Genomic DNA, 21162 nt, shown 5'->3' with positions numbered 1-21162 from the left:
CCATCGGAGGTATCATCAGATCTGATTGCAGCAACCCGATGAAGCTCTTAATCCGAGCACTGGAGTAACCACAGCCCTGGCCTTCTCCTCTCTATTGATCTCGCTGCAGGGCCACGTTTCTATTTCACCTTCGCGTGCTCCAAGTTCCCTTATCTCTAGCAAAGCTCATCCCTGGCCCTGTTGGGTTGCTTTAACTCTTCAGTCACCCGCTGGTTCTGGCCAGGTGCCGCGATTCTGTAGCTGTGTGGAGGGGACTTGGGCCAGCTCCGGGCCTGTGTTGGCAGCCCAGGGGCCAGCTCAGCCACATGGACAGAGAAGGACACAAAGCACCAAGGTCTGTGCTGGCCACAACCTGCTCACAGCCTCCAGTTCCACCTCTTTTTGTCTCTGTTTGCCCTCAGCAGAGCGGGGCGCTGGCACAGCCCTTGTTCCACATCACAGTGTGCCCCTTGGCCACTCGCCTCAGCTCTGGGCACTGAGGAGGAGGCTGAGCCCCCAGGGACACCCAGGGCTCACTGGGGTCCTGGCATGCCATTTGCTCTCTGGTTCTCCATCTGCAAGCATGAGCTCTCAGGAGAAGCCAACGGGCATGAATTTTCCCTCGCTCCTTCCCCCAGCACCGCAGCGCGCCGGCTCTCCCCGCCTCAGAGCAGGAAAGGTCAGGAGCCTCATAAACAAGGTGAGCGGCCGCGCGGGCTGCCTCTCCTCCTGGCATTAGAGCGCTAATGAATGTTCTGTCATGGTCCCGTGCATATTGCAGGAGGCCTTCGCCTCCACAGCCTCGCCGGGCCTCCCAGTTACCAAGGTTACTGACGTGACTTTCCCCGGGGAGCGGAGCAGCAGCAGGGCAGGCCGCTGGCTCCGCAGCATCCCACCGCCATGGGCAGCGTGGCGGCGCCTTCCTCCTGCTCCCTCGGGTCCCTGCTGCTCCCTTGCCCCTGCCCCGCGCTGCCTAGGGTGTCGTTGGTCTCCTTTCTCTTTTTGGAGTAAGGATCGTATTAATTTTGTTTTGCTTGCATAACCCGGGCTGTTATCATCTGACTAATTACTCGCACATTTTCCTTCAGACAGCAAATGGGAGAGATAAAACTGCAGCAGGTTTATGTGATTTCTGCTTATCAAATTACTGTAATTATTTGAAGAATGGCTTAAAATTGTATGGAGTAATGAATTTAATTACGAGTTTGCAGCGATGCCTCGCACTGCACGCGGCTTGCAAATGGGCCAGTTCATGAGCGGCTCCTCGCACAGCGGCAGCGGGCGCCTTGCAAGGGGGACGGGGCTCACCCTCACACACAATGAATTTCTCCCCACATGCTTACACCCGAGGAGACCACTCTTGTGCACAGCTGTGGGATCTTTGTGTTTCCCACTGGTTCCAGTAGCAGTTATACCTGAGGTTTCAGACTTTTTGTCTTGTTGACTAAGATACAGATGGTACCAGGACAGCTAATTGTAGGAATACTGACCTCTAGGGTCAGATGGGACTGGACAGCACCTTAAGTGCTATCACTGGTATTTCACGTAGGTGGGTTATGTGGGTGGACAAATGCAGTAGAAGGATCAGTGGGAAGGAGGCAAAGCCAGACGAAATGCCATCCTTTGGAGCAGGAGAGTTTCTGAAAGCAGGAGCGTGCTCCCGAGGACAGGCTGGCAAATGGAGTAGCCTCCGTTCCCAGCAAAACTGGATTGTGGAAGGAGGCACAGGGCCAATGGAGGGAAGAGGTTTGGGCTGGCTGCATCTAGGCGGTGGAATAAAAGTGCAGCCAAGAGAGAATTGAAGTGGCTGCATTGGAAGTGGAAGAACTGCTGGAGCTCCTGATCCTCTGCACCGTGATGTTCTCAGCTTCACAAAGCAGCTCTGGATCATCTGTACGACCCGCCTGCCACCTCGCGCTCTGCAGCGTCCTGTGTGATGCAGAAGTTAGTGCAGTTTCAGCTGCTTAAAATATCAGATATGAAAGGCACGGAGTAAGTAGCCAAGGGCCTTCCAACTGATATTGGAAACCTTTGCAATGATGAAGTGTCTTAGAAGATGATACTGACAGATGGTCTGTGGGCCACGGTTCAGTGATTACTCTGTGGCACTGCGTAAAAAAAAACACAAAAAAATAAAATTGGCTACCATAAGAGGTTACCAAATTTTGGAAGTGTGAGTCTGGCCGGATTTGGGCTTTAGGCAAATCAGCCTGGCATGCCGAGAAGAAGCCTTGGCAGCCAGGAGCCTTGTGTTGATGCAGGCACAAGGGAACGTGTGCGGGATGGAGTGGTGCACGGCACCGTGTCTGCCTCAGTGTGAGGTCAAAGCAGACTCTGAAAGGTACGGGCTATTCCAAGAGCTTGTCACAACGCAGGCACGAATCCTGCGTGATCTCCGAAGTTTTATGTGAGTGAGAAAGCAGCAAGATGTGATGAGAGTGGCAGAGGACCACGTGGTTGTCGAAGCCATAAAATAGGTGCAAATTTTGGCCATCTTTCCGTAACCCTGTGTAAGCCAGGACGAAAGCAAAGCAAAGCCCACTTTCATTTGGGAAACTCCTAAGGATTAGTGCAACAAATGCTGCACTTGTTCATATGTTGGTGCAGTCAGCCGTGAGCACAGTCAACCGAGAAGAGCTGGCAGGGCAGAGTGCTCTGCTGTCCCTCAGGCAGCAGCCAGCCCCAGTGGGTGTCTGAAGGGAGCTGTGCTCTTCCTTCCCATCTCCACGTGAACCATGTGCATCCTTCAGTGTGGGGGACAAGAAGAAGGGAATACCTTAAGCACCAGAGCATAGGATTTCATCATAGAATTGTCCGGTTCTTGTAAATTCTATGATAAACATCATAGAATTGTCCGGTTCTTGTAAGTCCAGCTACACGGCTTTTCTCAGTTTGTGCCTATAGGAAGAAAGAAGATAGCAAAGCTGATCTATGAAAAAATAAGAGCATAGGAGTCATCTTAAATTCTTACCAGCATCTTGAAAATGTGAAATAAAATTAGCAATAATATTTTGCACACAAAGCTGCCTTCAGGAGGGATGTGTGTCAGAGGAAATAACAGTGGCTAATGTTTTCTTCTCTCAATCATTTTTAAAGGTCACTTCATGATCAAAATCTACTTGCTAATTTAATTTCTATTCTCAGTGTAAATGTAAGATGATGCTGTTGATTCTGTTTGCAGGTGGTTTGCTGGCAAGGATCAACCTTTTGCCTTTGTTCTCGGCGTGTCACGGTCTGGGCACAAAGCTTGTGCTCGTGGCAGCCCAGCTTCACGTGCTGCTCGGGCCATACCTCCCGAACCAGGGCTTCTCAGGTGTTTTAATCCAAGGGCTCTCTGAAGAAACACGTAGGCTGTCCATTGTTGTCTCAAAGTATTCTCTCGCAAGCAAATGAAATTGTGGTTTTGCTTGCTTCATTTATTTTGATGTTCTGCTTGCTGCTTGCATGTGTGGGAAGGTGAAGCCGTGTTTATTTGCTGCTCTGTAGCAGAGCGGGGTTGTTTGTGAGCCACAAGTTGAGAGGATGCTTTCTTGCTCAACCTGCTTCATGTGATCTTAGAGGTCTTGCATCTCCCCAACACTTTCCTTCCCCTATTTCCGTAGGCTTAGGATGCCACTTTCTGTCTCTAGGCGGTTGGAAACCAAGTGTGTCAGGGATGTCAGCAGGGAGAGAGCGAGAAGGAGAAGGAACCAGGGAGTAAACTGCATTGGAGAGCTGTGTTAGCCTTAGCTCAAGGACTTGTCAGTATGAACCCTGGATTTTCAGCTCTCATATGGCAACATTCAGTGATATTCCCAGATCTTCTGCAGAGGTCTGCCTCAGCTGTGCTGTGGGGGAGATGAGAAATGCACAGCGGGTTGCTGCCTGCTGTAGAGCCCCGGCCGTGGTGTATAAGCCTCAGGAGCAGGCAGCTCAGCTTGTGTGGGTCTGTGGTTTCCCTGCTGTTTCTGCCTTCTAGGGAAAACCCCAAGATCCCTCTCCAGCTGCTGAGACACAGGGCGAGTCACGAGGAGATTGCACTATGTCTGGGGAAGACCGGGGCTGTATTGATTTTCCACAGATAGGATCAGGCCCCACTTTGTCTTCCCTCGGGCAGGTCATGGGTCTGAAAAACCCCTTTCCGGAAGAAAGTGCAGCATTTTCCCAAGGAGTCTGAGGCCCCCGTGATTGTCTCCAGCATCAGGGTCTCACTGTGCAGGCTGTCCCCTGGCGTTTTGTGGTGGTCTGCTCAGCGCCATGAGCAGCTGAGCTTCAGCAAGTTCCCTTTCTTTCCTTGGCAAGTGTGCTCCCATGTCCCAAGCGAGCTTGTGGTCAGATTCCCCATCAGACCTGAAGATCACAGCCATGTCTTCAGGCCTCAGCAGAGCAAACTCGGCAGGGTTTGCTGTTGCCTCACTGAAAAGGGCTGCAAAGTCTTCTTTGCTTTGCAGGTCAGGGATGCCTGGGAGAGGAGTGCCAGCAGTTACTTTCACCACACGCGTGTTCTTACCTTCTCTAGCTGAATCGTCCTGACAGCAGTGGCCTGTATGCTCAGAGCTGGGGAAACACAGGTTCACAGCACTCATATCTGCAAGGAGCCTCTTGCATCCTCTAGGAAAGACGCACAGCGACCTCTGCTTAGCAGAAAGTTTTCTTTCCTGTTCGTGGTTGCAGCTGGGAGAGCCGTGCCTCATCTCCGGCTTGTAATTACATCAGGGGAGTACCTTGGGAGAAGGTTAAATAGTCTTTTGTATATCAAATAAAGCCAGTGAACCTCACTGAAATCATTTAATGAAAACAATCCTGATTATCTGTATATTCTGCCATGTGATATTTTAAAAGAACATCTTAAAGGGAAACGCGGAATTGTTTAAGGCCTCTAAAGACTGGAGTGCAGAGGCTATGCGGCAAATGCCTTTATAATCTAGGATCTGAAGTAGGCTTTGAATCCAATTGTTTTTTCCACTGTTGTAAAACATGAGAGATTTTGATACGGTAACTCGGATTTGATTCAGAACTTTCTTATTAACCGCTCTTCATGCACATCAAATTTTAGAGACTGAGCTGAAGGGCTCTGCGCATGAAGGATGGAACTGACTCAAGGACAGAGCTATTAAGGTGTGTAATAATCAAGAGAGGAAAATTAATTGTCTCTAATTTGGCATAAATCCCAGGGACGATAACTTTGGTTATTAGGAATTCAGGGCCTATTTCCAATTAGTTATACCCAAGCATGCTCTCATCTCCAGCTTGGGCGGTCTGATCTGGGAGCGCGTTAGCGCAGCCGCCGCTGCCACGCTGCAATAGAGGACGGCGCTGCCTGACCTCTCCTCCCATGGTCACCACCAGCACCCAGGGCTCACCTGGCAGTAAATCAAACCACGGCCTTGTGGTATTGCTCCCAACACCCTGCCCGGAGCACTCGGCATGTCAGCTGCTCGGCTGGGCAGCGAAAGCACCTGGGCCGTGGTGGAGCAGGTCGGGGAGGCTGCTGCGGCTTTCCAATGGGCTTTTTAGCCTCCGAGCTTCCTGCTAAGACATCTGCGCCAGCAGAGCCAGGGTCTCTTCCCCTTGGGTGTACGATGTAAATAGTGCAATTGTAATCTCTACCGGAAAATCTGGTCTAACCCGGCACGCACCGTGCCTGCGCCGCTCCGAGGGCAACTCCTCCGTGCTGGCAACGTGGGTGAGCGCGTGGCACTGCTCCACGGACGTGCAGCGGGGCCAGTGAGCACAGGGACATTCCCTGTGGTGCAACGGGAGCACCTGAGGTTCCCAGGGAGTCGATAGGGACAGGTCCATCTGCAAGCCGGGCTGTGGATGTGGCACAGAAACACCAACCGGGACAGGCAGGAGCACCTCTGGCTGCCTGCCTGCGGGAGGGGCAGGAGGGGAGATGGTTGGCAGTAAGGGAGGTGAACCAATTCCTGCACTCAATTCCCATGTCCTCATTTTCGGAGTCTTAAAGCCTTGTCATGCCATAGCCCTTGTCTGTTGAATTCTGTCTGCCATCAGGAATGAAAGAAACCTCGTCATGGGGTGTGGGTGACATCCCCCAGTAGCTGTGCTCAGTTCAGCTAGTCCTGAACCCTGGCTTTAATACATGAGAAGCTCCTGGGAAGCCCCCACTGGCTACCTTCCTTCTCTGTGACTTCCCATTAAAGAAAAAAAAAAAAAAAAAAAAGAGGAAACATCAACAGCTGCTGTGGGGGCTGCTCTTCCAGCCGCCGGTGTGGAGATGATGCAGGGATCGTCCTAAATCAAAGTGGAATTGGCTGCAGTGGAAGCATAGCAGCTTGCCTTCAGAACAAGGCCAAGTATTTGGCACTTTCAAGAAGGAAACACCCTTTTAAAGTTTTCCTTAAGTTAATTTCTTAGCACAGCGAGGCTGAAGCTTGCCAAATCCAGGTATCTGTCCAGCTTTTTTGGTCTGTGCCGGGTAATGTTTACAGGAAAGGGAAAGGACCAACTTCGAGGACAACGCATCCTGCCCAGCTGGGAAGCCGGAGGCCCATGCCACCGAGCTCTGCAGCCCTCACCTGCCAGGGAGAGGGGGCAGAGCCACAGTTCCTCTAGTGCTCATTGGAAAAATTGGGCCTTTGGCTAACAGCAAATACCTTTAACGTTAGCGAATGTGTTCTTCTTGAAAAGCAGAGGAATTGTAGCTGATCTCCTGCCTGTGGTTTATGTTAAGATGCGTACCACGGGAGCCAAGAGGTGCCTTTTTTTTTTTTTTTTTTATCCACTTGGCCTTGATGTGGTTTCACTGCCAGCTTTCCATTTATCTGTTGCGTGCTCTTTAATTCATGAGGGCTTGCTCTGGGGATTTGTTTAAAGCCTTGGCTGAATTTGTCAGCCCCTCCTCCTGTGGTGCATCCTTCAGAAAAGATGGGTGTTGTGGCACGGCAGTAAATAGGATGCTGAGCCTCTGTAACTCTTGCTGTCTGGGTAAGAAGTGTGTGTCCTCTCTTAAACTCTGATCAATGACATCAGCCCGGCATTAAGACCACCGCTTGTCTGGGCGTAATGTCTTATTTATGGTGTGCCATCAGGGGCGTGCTGCTGGTCTTTCACTGAGGGCCTTTCTCCTTCCTATGGTCTCTGAAAGACTGTTGAGGTAACCAGAGTCTCCTCTAAAGTGCTGTTGGAGCCAGGGCAATTAACGGGGCTTCTAGAAAGTGGTGTCTCATGTGAAGATATAAAACTCACAGTAGGGCAGTATTTCTCTCCCTGACTCTGGTCAAGTCTTGTTGTGCTCTTCCCCTGTACAAGAAGTCATTTCCCCACCACGTAAATGAAGTTACTTACCGATCTCAAGATGTTTTATGCAGTGGAATATTTTAAAACTTCTGAATAGAAAGCAGTGATTTGCCCTATCACTGATCTGTCTGGAATGCAGATCAGATTAAAGCCCTTCTTACATTTTAGGAGCGATTTCTGTGCCTGCAGACGTTCTATGCCTGAGTTGGCTGCAACAGAACAAATCCACTGAAACTTCACATTTATTGTTTCGTTTGAAGACAGAATTTCTCTGAGAAAAGATACGTGAGAAATTTTCAGGCTCACAGAGGTACCTGATCTCAAGATAGGAACGTTTTCTTGAAGTAATTTTCTCTTTCTTCTTTAAAGAAATAAAACCTCAGACTAGAAATTTCATTTGTGTTTTACTGGATTGGCCTTTGCTGGGGCTGGTTCTGTGGACTAGTTTTGCTAACTTGTTAATAACATTTTGATCTATTTTCTGAGCACCTGCTCAGCACACAGATCACTACAGGTAAGGAAATGGCAAATGCAGCTGCGTGCGTGAGAACTTACTGAGGGTGGGAGGACAGGACGGCACTGCAGAAAAGGCACCGGGTCAGGGAAGAGGCAATGCAGGGAGGTGGGGAGCAAAACAGGCGGTTGAGCACCAGGGCTGGTGCTTTCCAGCCCGTTTGCTGCAAAGGAGCCTTGCTTTTTGTAAGAATCTGTGCTTGTCCTCCTTTCCCACACCCACACGCCGTGATTGCTGGCTTTGGGATTCCAGCTCTCACGGTACTACAGAGCCGCTCCGTCCCATAGCTGGGCAACTTTGGGGGTTGCCTTCAAGTTTCAGTTCAGTCCTGAAGATCAGAGAGCAAGGAGGTGTTTCAGGAGGGCATTCGTCTTGGGGGGGAATTCTTTGTTGTCCTTTTGAAGCCCCGGCAGTTTGTGAATCCCAGAACTGGAGCATATTTGTGTGTTCTCTAATGACTCTCTGGCTCCTCCCCAGTACAAACTTAAATTTCAATTTCCAAGCTAATATTTCCAGAACATTTAAAGCGTTCTCAGGAGTTTTTGATTGGGGGTTTTGGAGAGGGTGAAAGACAGGCAAAAGGGGGTTATTTTTCTCTTTCAAGTAATATCACAGCAATTATCCTTAAAAAGTCAGCAATTGCAGCTCTGCCCTGCTGTCTGAATGCCTTCCTCTTCAGTAGTTTAAAAGCAAGGAAAGGCTTTCTCTTGTAGGAACTCTTCCCCGTGTTGGGCCAACTGCTAGGAAATCAGAATTTTCCAGCAGGATATTTTGCCAAAAACATACAACTTCTTCCTGTCCCTGAGCCTAAAGTTTTTTCCTCTAGACTTGCTGGCCGTAGCTTCAGCAGGCTGTGATGTTCCTCCAGAAGAGAAGAAGCCACTGGCTTGGCGGTGATGCAGCCAGGCTGCAGGAGCTAAATAGAAATCAGATTTTAGCACGATCTGGCCCTTTCAGTAGGAGTTAAGTGACCGAAAATCTTGCATTCTGGCCTGTGAAGTGGAAATGAACAGATTTAGTATTCCAGCTGAGTGGCAGCAGGAATGCTTCACATTAATCTGAAACTCAGCGTTAGGAAGCGTGGGAGAGCTCTGCTGTCAGATTAACTCACTTCTCATGCATTTTTTCCTGCACCGAGCTGCAACCAAACATAAATGGATCAAAAGTCAAATGCCCCATTAATTTAACCGCACGTTGTATTTAATGACATATGGAAATGCATTATTGATTGCACATCTTAAAAATGAAAATCTCCATGCTAATGACATAGCACATCAGTGCAGGTGAAGTGGTATGGAAAATGCAGGGAATTCAGAAATGACTTCGAGCACCAGAAAGAGCCATTTACCAGCTTTTCTCTGAAAGGACTGAAGTTTGGGGTATGTTTTAGTGGGAGTGTGTTTATATATTCTGTCACAGGGAAACGTGCAGTGACAGTACTTGTGCTCGATTACTCGGTATAAAGTATTAAAAAGAAACAATGCTTGGAAAATAAGTCTACGGGCAGTTTTATTCAACAGTTGGTGCTAACAAATGGTACAGCCCTGCCTGAAAGCACAGCTTGGGTGTCTTTTACTGTTCCTTTACTGTGGAGTCTTAATAGCTGGCTGCAAAACCTTTTTGAATTCATTGTGCTTAAAGAACTTTTGAGAGCGTTTTAAAGGCTTGCTTCCAACTGCTGGTTTTAGGTTTTGTTTGTATTTTTTTGTTTTGTTTTGTAAGTAATAGTTGTTGAAAGAATCTAATCTTATCCCACAAAACTCTATTTTTACCTGTTTGAAATTATACTGTATTTTTTTTTTTTTTTTGGTGGGGAAGGAATAAACAACATTTCTACCCAAGCAAGGGTTAAGGAAGGGGCACTTCTTGCTCAGTCAGGGAATTTTGCAGATGTGATCAGTTTTACTTGTGTGTAAGCTCTTCCTCACCCACATTCTTGACATTTCTTGCTGTAGTCTCTGCTGTGCTGTACTTTGAACCCTGAAATGACTCTCAGCACCGTACAGCCTAAGCCATTTTTTGTACTTCGTTAACACGAGTGTCTGGTTTCTCTGGTCTCTCATGCAAAACTACTTGTTTGGATGTTTCTTTGCATGTTGATGGGTTTGAGATGACTTGTCTGTGGACATTGCTCTACATCATAATGCAGGGCTTGGATTTGGAGCAGGAGCTCAGGCAGGCTCTCCCTTGTGTCTGGAGCTTGTTTAGGCCGAGCAGATAAGCCGCTACTATAATCTTCCTTCTTGTTATTTTTTTCCCACTCTTTTAGATATACCAAGCCTAAGTCTTGCAAAAAAATGAGGTTAGGACTAAGACTGCATGTATGACTGCCACAGAAAGGAAGCCAGAATGGAAAGCAAGGAGGAGGTGGCCAAGGCTGGACAATGTGGTAGTTGGGATTTTGTAAATGCTGTCTCACTGTTGCAGTCTAAGCTGATCAAGGTGTAAATGATTGTTTTCTTCCAGGATAGGTTGAGGTCTCCTAGCTGATAGCAGGCTCCACAGCTAAAGCATCCTGAGCAGATGTTGTCATTGCTTAGGAAGATCCCCAAACTGTGGGCTGAAACAGCCGGTTGTGTGTGCAAACCTTTAATTTGCTGAAGTATGTGACTGACTGCTCGCTCCTGGTCGGCTCTGAGTCAGCTTCGGCGGCTGTTAATCATCTTGCCGCTGCCCTCTGTGAAGCACAGGTCACAAGGCGTGATTTGGGAAGAAGAGAGAGGAATTGCAAACCTGGCAAACCCACGCTGCGCCCTGGGCAGGAGGGAGTGCTCAGGGCCAGTGTGTGGCTAACAGAGGGCTTGTGCCAGCCGTGGCATTGCTGCCATGGCTCTGTGCTCCCCAACCACCACGGTCATGGGAGCAGGGTGAGAAGTGGTGCCAGGACATGGCCTGAGACCACGGTGGGGCCAGTCGGGAGCTCCCACATCTGCAGAGCCACCCTGCTCCCCTCCATGACACGCAGGAGGTCGGGACGGCCCTGCCCGAGAGGTACCAGCCATCCAGCCATCAAGGGACAATGTCAGCAGTGCCCTTCTGGCAGCTGAAGGTTAGCCCTGTCTCCAGCGGGTGTTTTATGGGCTCATAACCTCCAGGATGAGCAGGACCAGCGAGCTCCCACGCCGCCAGCCCCCGGGGCGAGAATCAGCCTGACAGTTTATCCTCTTCTGCCGTGTCTAGTCTCGTATTTTCTTGAATTTTCCTTACAGTACTTTCTTTGTTTTGGACTGACTCAGATTCTTTCTTTTGTGAACTGTTTTGTTGCTGCTGCTGCTGTGATCTTTCTGAGAGATAGCAAATACTTTGTTTACTGTAAGCTCTTGTGCAGTAATTCATGTGGTTACACCGTGACACAGAAAAGTCCTTCTGGAGCTAATTTCCACACCCACCCATTCATCTGCACCCTTCTCCTCGTTTTCAGCAGGCGGCTTCAGCGTGTCACGTTGGCGTGATGTCATCTGAAGCTGGCAGATTTGTCATTAAGAGCCTTGTCATCAATAGATGACTGTTTGTGTTTTCTGCCTGCCTGAAACTGTTTTATACTTGCTAACCCAGTAATTAATACTCTGCTGCCTTTGAAACAGGTTGGTTTCACTGCCCCACCTTTTCCTTAGGCAATTGCAAGGCGGTGCCAATGTCGACGAGGCATTAATTAGCCTGCATGAGACTTGGCTCCAGCAGCAAGCACGCACAGCCGCACTCGCTCCTTCCTCCTCCCCGTGCAGGCACAGCCTGGCACCAGGCAGCCTTCAGAGGCCACAAATTTGGGTAATGTTGTCGGTGAGCCTCTCGGGGAGCTTTTGTGAGAAGGAGGGATGCAGGAAGAGAGCGTCGCCTCAAAATGGCTGATAAACTGCTCTTTGTGCAGCATCAGTTGAACCTGAGCAGCGCCGTGTCAGGGTTTTCTTATCGTGGAAAATGATGCCGTTCTGCTGGGCCGCTGCATTGCTGGAGTGCTTTTGATTGTCTTGCGGTAATTGAATAGCTGTGCTGTGTAACCTGTGCTGAAGGAATTAGGGCTGTTTATTCAGCAAACAGATGTCCTGGATTGTGGTGTGCTTACGATCTTCCTAGCTTGCATCTTTCTTTAGTTAATATCACCGACTACCCAGGCTATCTTTCTTGCACTGGTAATTTAGCATTTGCTAGTGTGTTTCAGTGCCTCAAAGGGAGCTTTGGAAGCTTGCAAAATGTGCCGAGTAACGCCGTTGATCCATCAAATGGGAGTCCAGTAGGCAAGGGTTCCCCCCGCAGACCCCTCCAGCATCCCGTTACATTGCTCCAGCCCTCTGCCTCTTACCAGGATTGCTTCAGCGCTGGTGGCTTTAACTGGGTGAGATCCCAGCCTAGCTCACCGAGCGGGTACGGAAGAAGTGAAATAGCTTTCTATATGTGCCTTCTGCTCCTGTGCAGTGCTGACTGCCATCAAATGCATTTATCAGAGATCTCCCTCTGCCCTCAATCCATTTCCTGCCTTGTCCCGAGCACTGCATACTCCTGTGTGGCTTCAGATAGCTGGCAGAACTGAAAACAAAGCAGCTTTGTGTTTTAATCATTCCTACCCTAAAACCAATGTTGGGCTGGAAGTTCCTCAGCTGATGCATGCTGGCAGAAGCCAGTGGGCTAGATAAGCTATTTTCAGCCCTGGGAGCGGATCAGGCCCAATCTCTCTCCAGAAATGAGTTGAGAACACCCCCTTCCAGTGGGGCAATGGTTTTTGATAGATTGTAAGAGATTTAACCTTATAGCTAGGGCTCTAACATATAGAAAAGCTACTTTTTGCTATTTCCAAATTATATTGAATATCATTTTTTTCCCCTCTCCCTCAGCAGTCTGAACAATTGGACTCATGATACTAAGCAGGCCTGGCTTTTATAGGAAGAGGAATATGACAAATAACACCCATAAATGTGTTTACAGTTTTCACTGTCTTCTCTAAAATACTGTTTCTGAGAATTATGTTGACACAAAGGAAATTCACGGTGGTAGGGGGAAGGTTTTGCAGGTGCCAAGTCATGATATGACCTGCAAAGCACAGCTGCATGGCTGCAAGACCACTGGGTGCCATCTGGGGTTTGCGCCAGCAGGAACCTGATATCCAGCCCTCCAGTTTTTCACTTCTGTGAGAGATTACAAGTTTTGAGCAAGATCCTGGGGCTAATCCTGCAGGATTCAGCTATCAACAGCTGTGCTCACCATGGGCTCTTCTGCAGGCCTTTCAGCAAGCAGCTGTTACACCGCCCCACACTGGGGCTGATCCATGCGTCTCAAAAGACAGAAGTTGCAATTGCCTCGGTGCTCTTATCCTCAGCTGATATTTGGAGGGATGTAGAAAATCAGGATGCCCCAATGGCTGTGTGTCTCACGGCAGCAGCCTCAAGAAAGGTGTTTTTGGTGAGCCCGTAAGGAGCTCGCTGTGGCTGCAGCAGCTGTAAAGGAGGCCTCGGCTCCGGTCCGGGGCTGTGGGGAAGGCTCCTTACCCCTGCTTCCCCCTTAAAGATGGGAAATCTGCAGCACAAAAGAACCACAGGAGCAGGGGGGTTAGATTTCTGTCACCTCGGGAAGGGGATTAGCAAGGCGAGCTGTCAAGTGAGCAGGATGAGATATCCTCGGCACATGCTGTCACGCTAGATGCCGGAGGGACATTCCTGGCTCCTCGGTGACTGCTGCTAGCAAGACCTCAGCCTGGCCGGGGCTTTTCCACGTTTCGGTTTGCAGTTGCAAAATCCACTTCTTTCTTTCTCAGTTTCCCCCTCTTCTCTTCTTGTTTTCCTCTCAGTCATTCCTGCTTTCACTGCTTTTCTCCAAGGAGGGAATTAGAGCTTGCAGCGCCTGTAAAACTCCTGCCCGTGGCTGGATTTTGCTGCTCTAATCTGAGGCCTACCGGAGCTACACCCCATGACAGTATCTGAGTCCCAGAAAGAGCTGGTGTCTAGATAGCCTGCACTTGGAAGTGAGTCCGGAGCCTGTTTTAATGTGTATTCAAAGCATACTAACTGTCCTTGAATAAAACCAAGTGCTGACAAGCTCATTTCTAGAATTAGAGTATCCACGTATTGGCACGAACAGGATAGCTATTACTGACGAGCTCCGTGTGCGGACAAGTCAGTACAGCTAGCGAGGGCTGAAAGGAGCCGAGGCATGACTGAGCCTCGTAATTAGACCTAGATTAGACTTTTGCCGGAGGGGAAGGCAAGGCAAGAACAGCTCTGAACTCCTATCGTTGCCTGCAGTGGTTGGACACGGAGACATCCCTCACCGTCCTGGTGAGCCAGCGCTGCCCAGCCGGGCTGGGGCGGAGCCCCCTGGTCTGCACTGGAGTGCTGTGACAGGAGACATGGCCTTGTGCCAACCCCAAAAGGGATTCTCCACACCCAGGAGGGCTCAGGAAGCAGCTGAAGTTCCCGCTAACAGATGGCTCAAGCACTGGAGGCTGCCTGCAGACAAGGGGCTCATCCTTCCCTTGAGTTCAAGGCCCAGACATCGCGGCCTAGGCGCGGTGCAGGACCCTGGGGCAGCCCAGAGCTAGCAGCCAGTGAACCTGGCTCTGGGTCCCTCTCTGGAGCCCAGAACAGGCCTCGTTTGGGATTCTTAGGAGGGCAGAGGTAGCTTTGCTCCAGGGTCTTTGTAGGCAGCGTTTCCCTGTTGCACCCAGTGAAGTCACAGTTAACTCCTACCACTTCTGTGGGTTTGTGGCTCATCGCAACGTGCTCAGGGTCGCATACCTGTGAAAGGTTTCCTGCCCTCTCTCGTTTCTGTGGAAGAAGGATCTTTGCGGAAGGGAAGAGATTTTTTGCACAAATGCTGTTTTCGGATTTGCTTTTAGCTTTTGTTAAGCCTCCACACAGACTTTGGACGAAGTTAACGAGGTGATACTTCACTTTGTGTGTTCTGTGTAAAATCTTAAACAAACCGGGAAGACTGCAAATACTAAGCGTGGTGATTAGATTAGATCACGTCAGGGTTTCAGCCTCCCCAGAATAAACATCTGTGCCTCCAATATCATAAATAGCAAGGTGCTGCACTTTAGGCAAACGTGGCCTTGGTCCAAGGGCATGTCATCATTTTCCACTTCTCTTATGTATCTTCCTTTGCTTTTCAATCTATACCACGCTGTACATCTGTGTGTGCCCTGCTTTTGTTTCTTTTCAGCCATGTAGGAGTACGCATTGTGGTTGCTCAGTATCGAGTGCTTCTGTTGCTTGTTATTGAATGCTAGCTCTGGTGTCATTCCAGTTAAGCTCTATGTACCTTTTGTCTTTGAAAATCAATGGAGAGCGAATTAAAAAAAGAACCAGTTTCCACTGGTACCTTTCATTTAAAAAATAAATATATTTATTTATTTATTTATTTATTTATTAATATTCCTTTTATGTTTGCTTATGATGAGAGAAGCTTCTAGGGAGGCCTGGGAGACACAATATGGTTTGTGCTCTTAATAAGCATCAGGAACCTTTTCTCCTTTAGAAGACCTTGGATGTCTCAGAGCCACTCTCATCCACCTAGCAAAAAAATATTCCAGGGCAATGTTTTGTTTACAGCAGATGTTGCCTTCTGCTGCAGTCTGGATGTACAAACAAGTCATGGGTCTTGGGAATTCTCCTGAGATCATCTTAGGGAAGAGTTATCTAAGATTAGCCCCCAAAGGCTGTGTTTGTGCTGCAGGTATGGCAGAACAGGGAGAAGGAAGCACCTGAGGTGGCCTGTTGCTGGCACTGTTGTCAAAGAGTGAGGGGACACAGGTCCAGATGTGTGATGGTAACAGGAAAAATCAGGCTGCAGCAAGTTCAGCTCCTCCGGGACTTTGGGAAATGCTGAGATCCTGCTTGTTGAAACACTGCAGTGAGCTGGGAGCCTTGCAGAATTGGATTTGCCAGAGAAGATGGTTTGCTTAAGTTCCCTTAAAACAGGAGGAAAAAAAAGATACTGAAAATAATTGAGTTTCTGGTGCTTTAAAAGCTTCTTAATGTTCTTCAAGTTCTTTTTTTTTTTTCTGTGAAAGCATGTCCTTTTGATTGCAGTTCAGGCTTAGCAGAGTACAGTACATCTTGCTACAGGATGAGTAAATGAGCTCTGTTCTGCAGCTGCTATTGAATGACAATGTTGGAGCATGCCTTGGCTTATCAGTGAAGGCTGCCTAATGTATTCAACCCAGCCTACCTGAGCATGCTCTGCAGCAGCAAACCCAATTAACTATTTTTGTACCTGCTGTATGAATGGCTTCAGCAGTCCTGGTGGTGCCTGGTTTTATGGTATTTCAGTGAGCCATGCCAGAGCATGCACTGGCCATTTGTCGCGTACCGCCGTCGCTCTCTGCAGCCCAGAAAATGCACCAGGAGCTTGCCACGGCACAGCCTGGCAAGGCGGCTCATGAGCAGAGTGTGGCTCATTAGCTTTACATTCATTAGTTTCTAAAAGCCTTCTGAATCAGATCTGGGGGCATGAGGAAGAGATTTACAATCTATCCTACCAGTGTGACAGAATGTTCCTAGTCAAAAAAGAGCAAATGGGCCTCTCTGGACCATTCTAAGGGTTTTTATTGTTTAGCTGTTGTTTTTCAAGATGCCTCAAACTATTTGGCGTTGTGTTTGTCTGTTATCTTCAACTCGGTCCTCCCACAAAAAGGCAAATACCTGCTTTTGCTGAATTATTAACAACAATAGAAGAAGCTTACGTATCAATGAAAATTATGGACGTTTCCCAAGGCAATTGATTTAAACGGAGTTAAATTTAGTGGAAGCTTCTATTGGTATAATGAATGCTCATTATAGAGCCTAATGTGCTTTAAGGGCTTGAAAACCTTCTCAGTAGGGAAGTCTGGATGCTGTTTTCCAGCAGAGGCACAGATGCTGTACCATGTTACTGCTGTCCCTACAACTGTATCCTATCTCTATTCTGGAACCTTTCTCTTTAACCTTGTGTGTTTTTTTACTTTCTTTTGCAGAAGACCATCTCCCAGCTGGCTTCCCAACCATTGATATGGGTCCGCAGCTGAAGGTGGTGGAAAAGGCCCGCACAGCCACAATGCTCTGTGCTGCCAGCGGTAACCCTGATCCTGAAATCTCCTGGTTCAAGGACTTCCTGCCTGTCGACACTGCAACTAGCAATGGGAGAATCAAGCAGCTCCGCTCGGGTAAGGTAGCAAAGCAAGTAAGCCTCCCCTACCTCCTACCCTTCCTCCCTGTTGTCTTTACTTGATACTGTTATTTTTCCTCATGATGCTGAAATGCAATTCTAAATTCAAATGTCACTTTGATTTGAGCTTGTTTCTTCTGCAAAGTAAAAGCTGTTTTTGGAGCTTATCCTACCTACCAGGATATCATGATTTATTATATGGATAGATTGCCACAGACATTCCTTTTGGAACATCACCTGGATTCTTTCTTCTGTAGAGTGTCTTGACATTGCCCCAGATCCCTGGTAGGCTTAGATGTTTCGCTACCAACTCAGCAGGTCTCAGCTACTTTTAATGGGAGCACAGTACAAATCGGTATAATGAGACACTGGCTGAAGTTTTACAATCAGTGGTCGTGTACTACTTCACTCCTTACACAGATGCTGCAAGACAGTTCTCTGCTTGCTGTTGAGATCTTTATCACTCTTGCTGTGTGACACCACAAGAATAAAGAAAAATTCAAGAAGCAGCGATCCTATGGATTTCAAAGGAAGGTGGACGCAGTTTTGATATTACCATTTCTTTTTTATTATTTGATAAGCTGAATACTAGGTTTAGAAATGCAGACAGTTTGTTCTTGTTGGTTTAGTGAGGAACTCTTGTTTTTCTGCTGCACTGTTCAGTCTCTCAGGACTGTAAGGCCCATTACAGAATTAAAGAAAATAAAACACCACTCTTTTCACTCGATGAAGTGCAGCTCCCCAGCATGAGTTGCGGTGGATATTTAACAATGCACGGCATCGCTACATCGCAGCTTTAGCCTGGGGGAAAAAGTCCATGGTATCCTTCTGAGAGCACAGAAGGACTGGAGCTGGAGTGGCTTCAGCCTGGAAAGGTCTCATGCTTAACTAAGAGGCAGAATGCCTTGCCTGGCTGTGATGTGTCTCCGGGCACTCAAAAAACATTTGTTATGAGTGCTGCTGCCAGGGCAACACCATCTTCCTCCTAGCAAGGTGAACGTCTTGACACATTTCCCCATAGCAGGAGCCCTCTGCATAAATCTGATGATGCTTGGATGATAAGAAGTAGGCTTTTACTTGGGGGAGTGGGTAATGAGACATCACTCTCGTCAAAAATAGAACCCAGCCTGACACTCCTGATCCCACCTTGATGTACCAGTGAGCGCTAATTATACTAATGCATTTATAGCTTATGAAATTTCCCAGTGACCTTTAGCTTATCTCCCCCACAACATGGTTTAATCTTGATCTGTTTGTGCTGAAAGAAAATATCACACTTGTTAATTATTCTGAGAAGCTTTAGGAAGCAGCAATAGGAAGGTGCACATGGATGTGTTTCACTTCATAGCTGACTAAATCAGCATCAGAAATTACCATAAATGAGCAGCAAGACAGCTCCTGATGCACTTGCTGTATGTTCTCCAGCCTCCTTTTTGCAGGCACTTGGCTGCCTCTCTACCAGCTGCTTCACAAGTTTCGTGAGATAGAAAGTTTAAAAACAAACCAGTAAACTCTGTCACTGTGTCCAAGTTTTGCTTCCTATTCGCTGTTCTTCAGCAACATCTCAATTGAATATTTCACCGGGGATTCAAACTCTAGAGCTGGCTGCTTGCTGAAGACACAGTAATTACCAAGGGAGGTGTCAAGGGAACCTTTTAGAAATCAATGAGCAGCACACATCCTCAAACTTGCGAAAGAAATTGATTAGCTCTCTAATGTAGTAAGGGAGGTTTCCACAGTTCAGTGCAAGAGACTTCCAGATATGAGTGGTTGTTTTATTTTTAAGGACCTGCTGATATGATGCCAAGATTCTCCAGGGCTCTGGCTCCACCCTGACGTGAATGGGGAACAAGTTTACCACTTCTCATAGGCCAGAACTTGGATCCCTGCTAGCATGTGTGGCTTCTTCCTATATTTGTGATAGATACAGAGTAGGGCCTGCCCTTTGAATCAGAGAATCGTTAAGGTTGGAAAAGACCTCCAAGGTCATCTGGTCCAACCGTCCCCCTGCCACCAGTACTACCCATTAAACCGTGTCCCTAAGTGCCCTTGGAGTGCGTGGGCCACACTTACCTGACTGCAGTCAGCCTGTGTGAGCAATGTGGTGGGCTGGGCAGCCTCTGATCCATTCTGCAAGGTGCTAATTGAGCTCTCCAGCATTACACCTCGTGGGGCAGAGTTGTTTTTCAAAGAAAAGAATATTTAAATAGATACCTCATTATATGAGAGTTTAATAGTTTGCAAAGTCTCTGCTCCATTAAGATAATATCTTGCAGCCAGCCTGGCATATCTGCATGAATGTCAGTTTATACTGTCTCAATCTAAATATACGCTCATTTAATTTCATTTAATTAAAACCCAATAAAACCTAGACAGATGCAATATAGTTAAAATAGTTACAGCACAGTGTCAGCCCAATATTGCATATATAGAGTGTCCGACCTTCACCCAGTACATAATATATTATTATTCAGATGTCCTAAATATAGGTTATAAAGGTGAAAGCAGCTCTGGAGTCTAACTGGAGAGTTGAGGAATGATTTCATTTCTTCAGGCTCCTAGTGTGGAATAAATAGCTAAAGAAAACACATGCTAGGGAGAGGTGCTCTCTCCTGACACTCACAGTTATGTGGGCTGGCAGTGCTCTGCGGGCTGCAGGCAGGGCTTTGAACTCACATGCAGTCAGATCACGTGCCCAAGTGGGCTCTGAACATCAGTTTCTAGAGGTGTGTTCATCTCCTGTGAAGGTATTACAGTGTGTGGTTTAAGACAACCAAGCTGTCGTGTTAGGCTTTTCTAACCCTGGCATAATGGTGTCTATCAGCAGCAAATACACAGTTTATAAGTCTGCCCTGTGTCCTGCCTTCCCTCATTTGCTAATTACATCTATATTTGTGTATATGCATTTTTCTTGTTAAGTCTCCCCTTTACGTTTAGAGGGCTTTTTTCTCCCAACACATAGACCTTTCCTCCAGAATAATGCTTAATTCTTTTTTAAGCCCAGCTCTTGAGTAGTTTGGCCAGTATGTGTTGGGGTAATTGCTCTAGAGATGAGAACAAAAATAAATACAGGTTTTCATCTCCATTATCACAGATCAAGGCGAAGGCAGGGTCTCTGACTCATTCTGGTTGTAGCAAAATTCTCCCTTGCTCATCTTGCTAGTACTTCCCACCTCTTGTTGAAAGGCTGCTTTTCTGCAAAGGCAGTGACTCAGGACAACTCCCTGTTCTCTCCCAGGGTGCATGGCTTTGGTCACTGCTTCTCAGTCACTGACACACAATTTTAGGCTGGTTCTGGGCTGGGAAACCTCCCTTGCATGCTAGCTCGTTGTAAAACCTGTTTGGCTGAACTGATTTTAAAACTGTCTGGAGATTGTAGTAGCAGATGATGCACATATGAGAGTCAGGGTCAGTGCTACACCTCCAGCCATGTTTTAAAATTAGTTGATGATGTGGCAGAAACTTCCTCAGTATAGATCAGACTGTCCTGATGCTTCACAGCTATTCCGTAAAGATTCTTGGATCACAAGCTCCAGAAGACTTCAAAGCAACTCTGATGGTATTCATACTCTCAAAGCTCTTGAGTGCTTCCAGCGAGTTTCATATTTAAAGAATTGCTCTTCCACCTTGCTCTTCAGAACGCTTCTGAACAAAATGTCAAATTAGAATAAATAAATGCCCTGAATGGTAGCATACAAATGTCTTTGCCACATCAGGAAATTCCAGAAATTCAGAGAGCGTTGTCATCTTGTGGCTATTAAAGAACTTGGTGCTACGACAAGTATCATTCTTTTTTAATCACCATCAATTAACAGAGCTACAGAACTGTGCCCTAGACCCTTGTGTGGCTTTCAGGCAATTAGCTGCAAGTGAAGTATCAGAGAGGGCTCTGCAGGTGACTTCAGTCGCTCTCTGGAAAAGTGTAGGTGCCTCTAACAAAGAAGCAGTGGGAAGCTTCTCACCGTATCATCTCACTGCATTTATGCTCTGTTACTAGGAAGCATTTTCATTTTAGTCTTGGTCCTAGAGAGGGGAGCACTACTTATATGGAAACAGAAAAAATACCCAACATACACAGAACAAACTTGCAAAAAGAGGCAGTGGCTGTGGGATGGCAGTGTGGCTGATGGCTGCCCTCTTCTGCTTCACTGGTCATAGGACTCAGGACTCAGGACCCAGCAGAAGACACTCAGCTCCTGGCAAGCTGCAGCTTCAAGTCCAGACATCAGATAGGCATGGACTTGGATCAAAGTGTAACAGCAGCCAAAAGGTTGGGGCTGTTTTTACTTATTCAA

At 47.6% G+C, this 21162-nt stretch overlaps 1 protein-coding gene across 16 annotated transcripts in view; it reads left to right on the top strand.

Moving 5' to 3' along the window:
* PTPRF (protein tyrosine phosphatase receptor type F) overlaps positions 1-21162 on the top strand; it is a 364796-nt gene that overhangs the window by 248367 nt on the left and 95267 nt on the right. For all 16 annotated transcript variants that reach the window (XM_068691018.1, XM_068691015.1, XM_068691017.1 and 13 more), the window contains one exon: positions 16677-16865. In XM_068691018.1, the coding sequence (XP_068547119.1) occupies positions 16677-16865 (189 nt within the window). The remainder of the gene's footprint in view (positions 1-16676; positions 16866-21162) is intronic.

This window comes from Anas acuta, chromosome 8, assembly GCF_963932015.1.
Source record: "Anas acuta chromosome 8, bAnaAcu1.1, whole genome shotgun sequence".
Lineage (NCBI taxonomy): Eukaryota > Metazoa > Chordata > Aves > Anseriformes > Anatidae > Anas > Anas acuta.
Note: the sequence above shows the minus strand (reverse complement) of the source record. Positions and strands in the feature narration are given on the sequence as shown.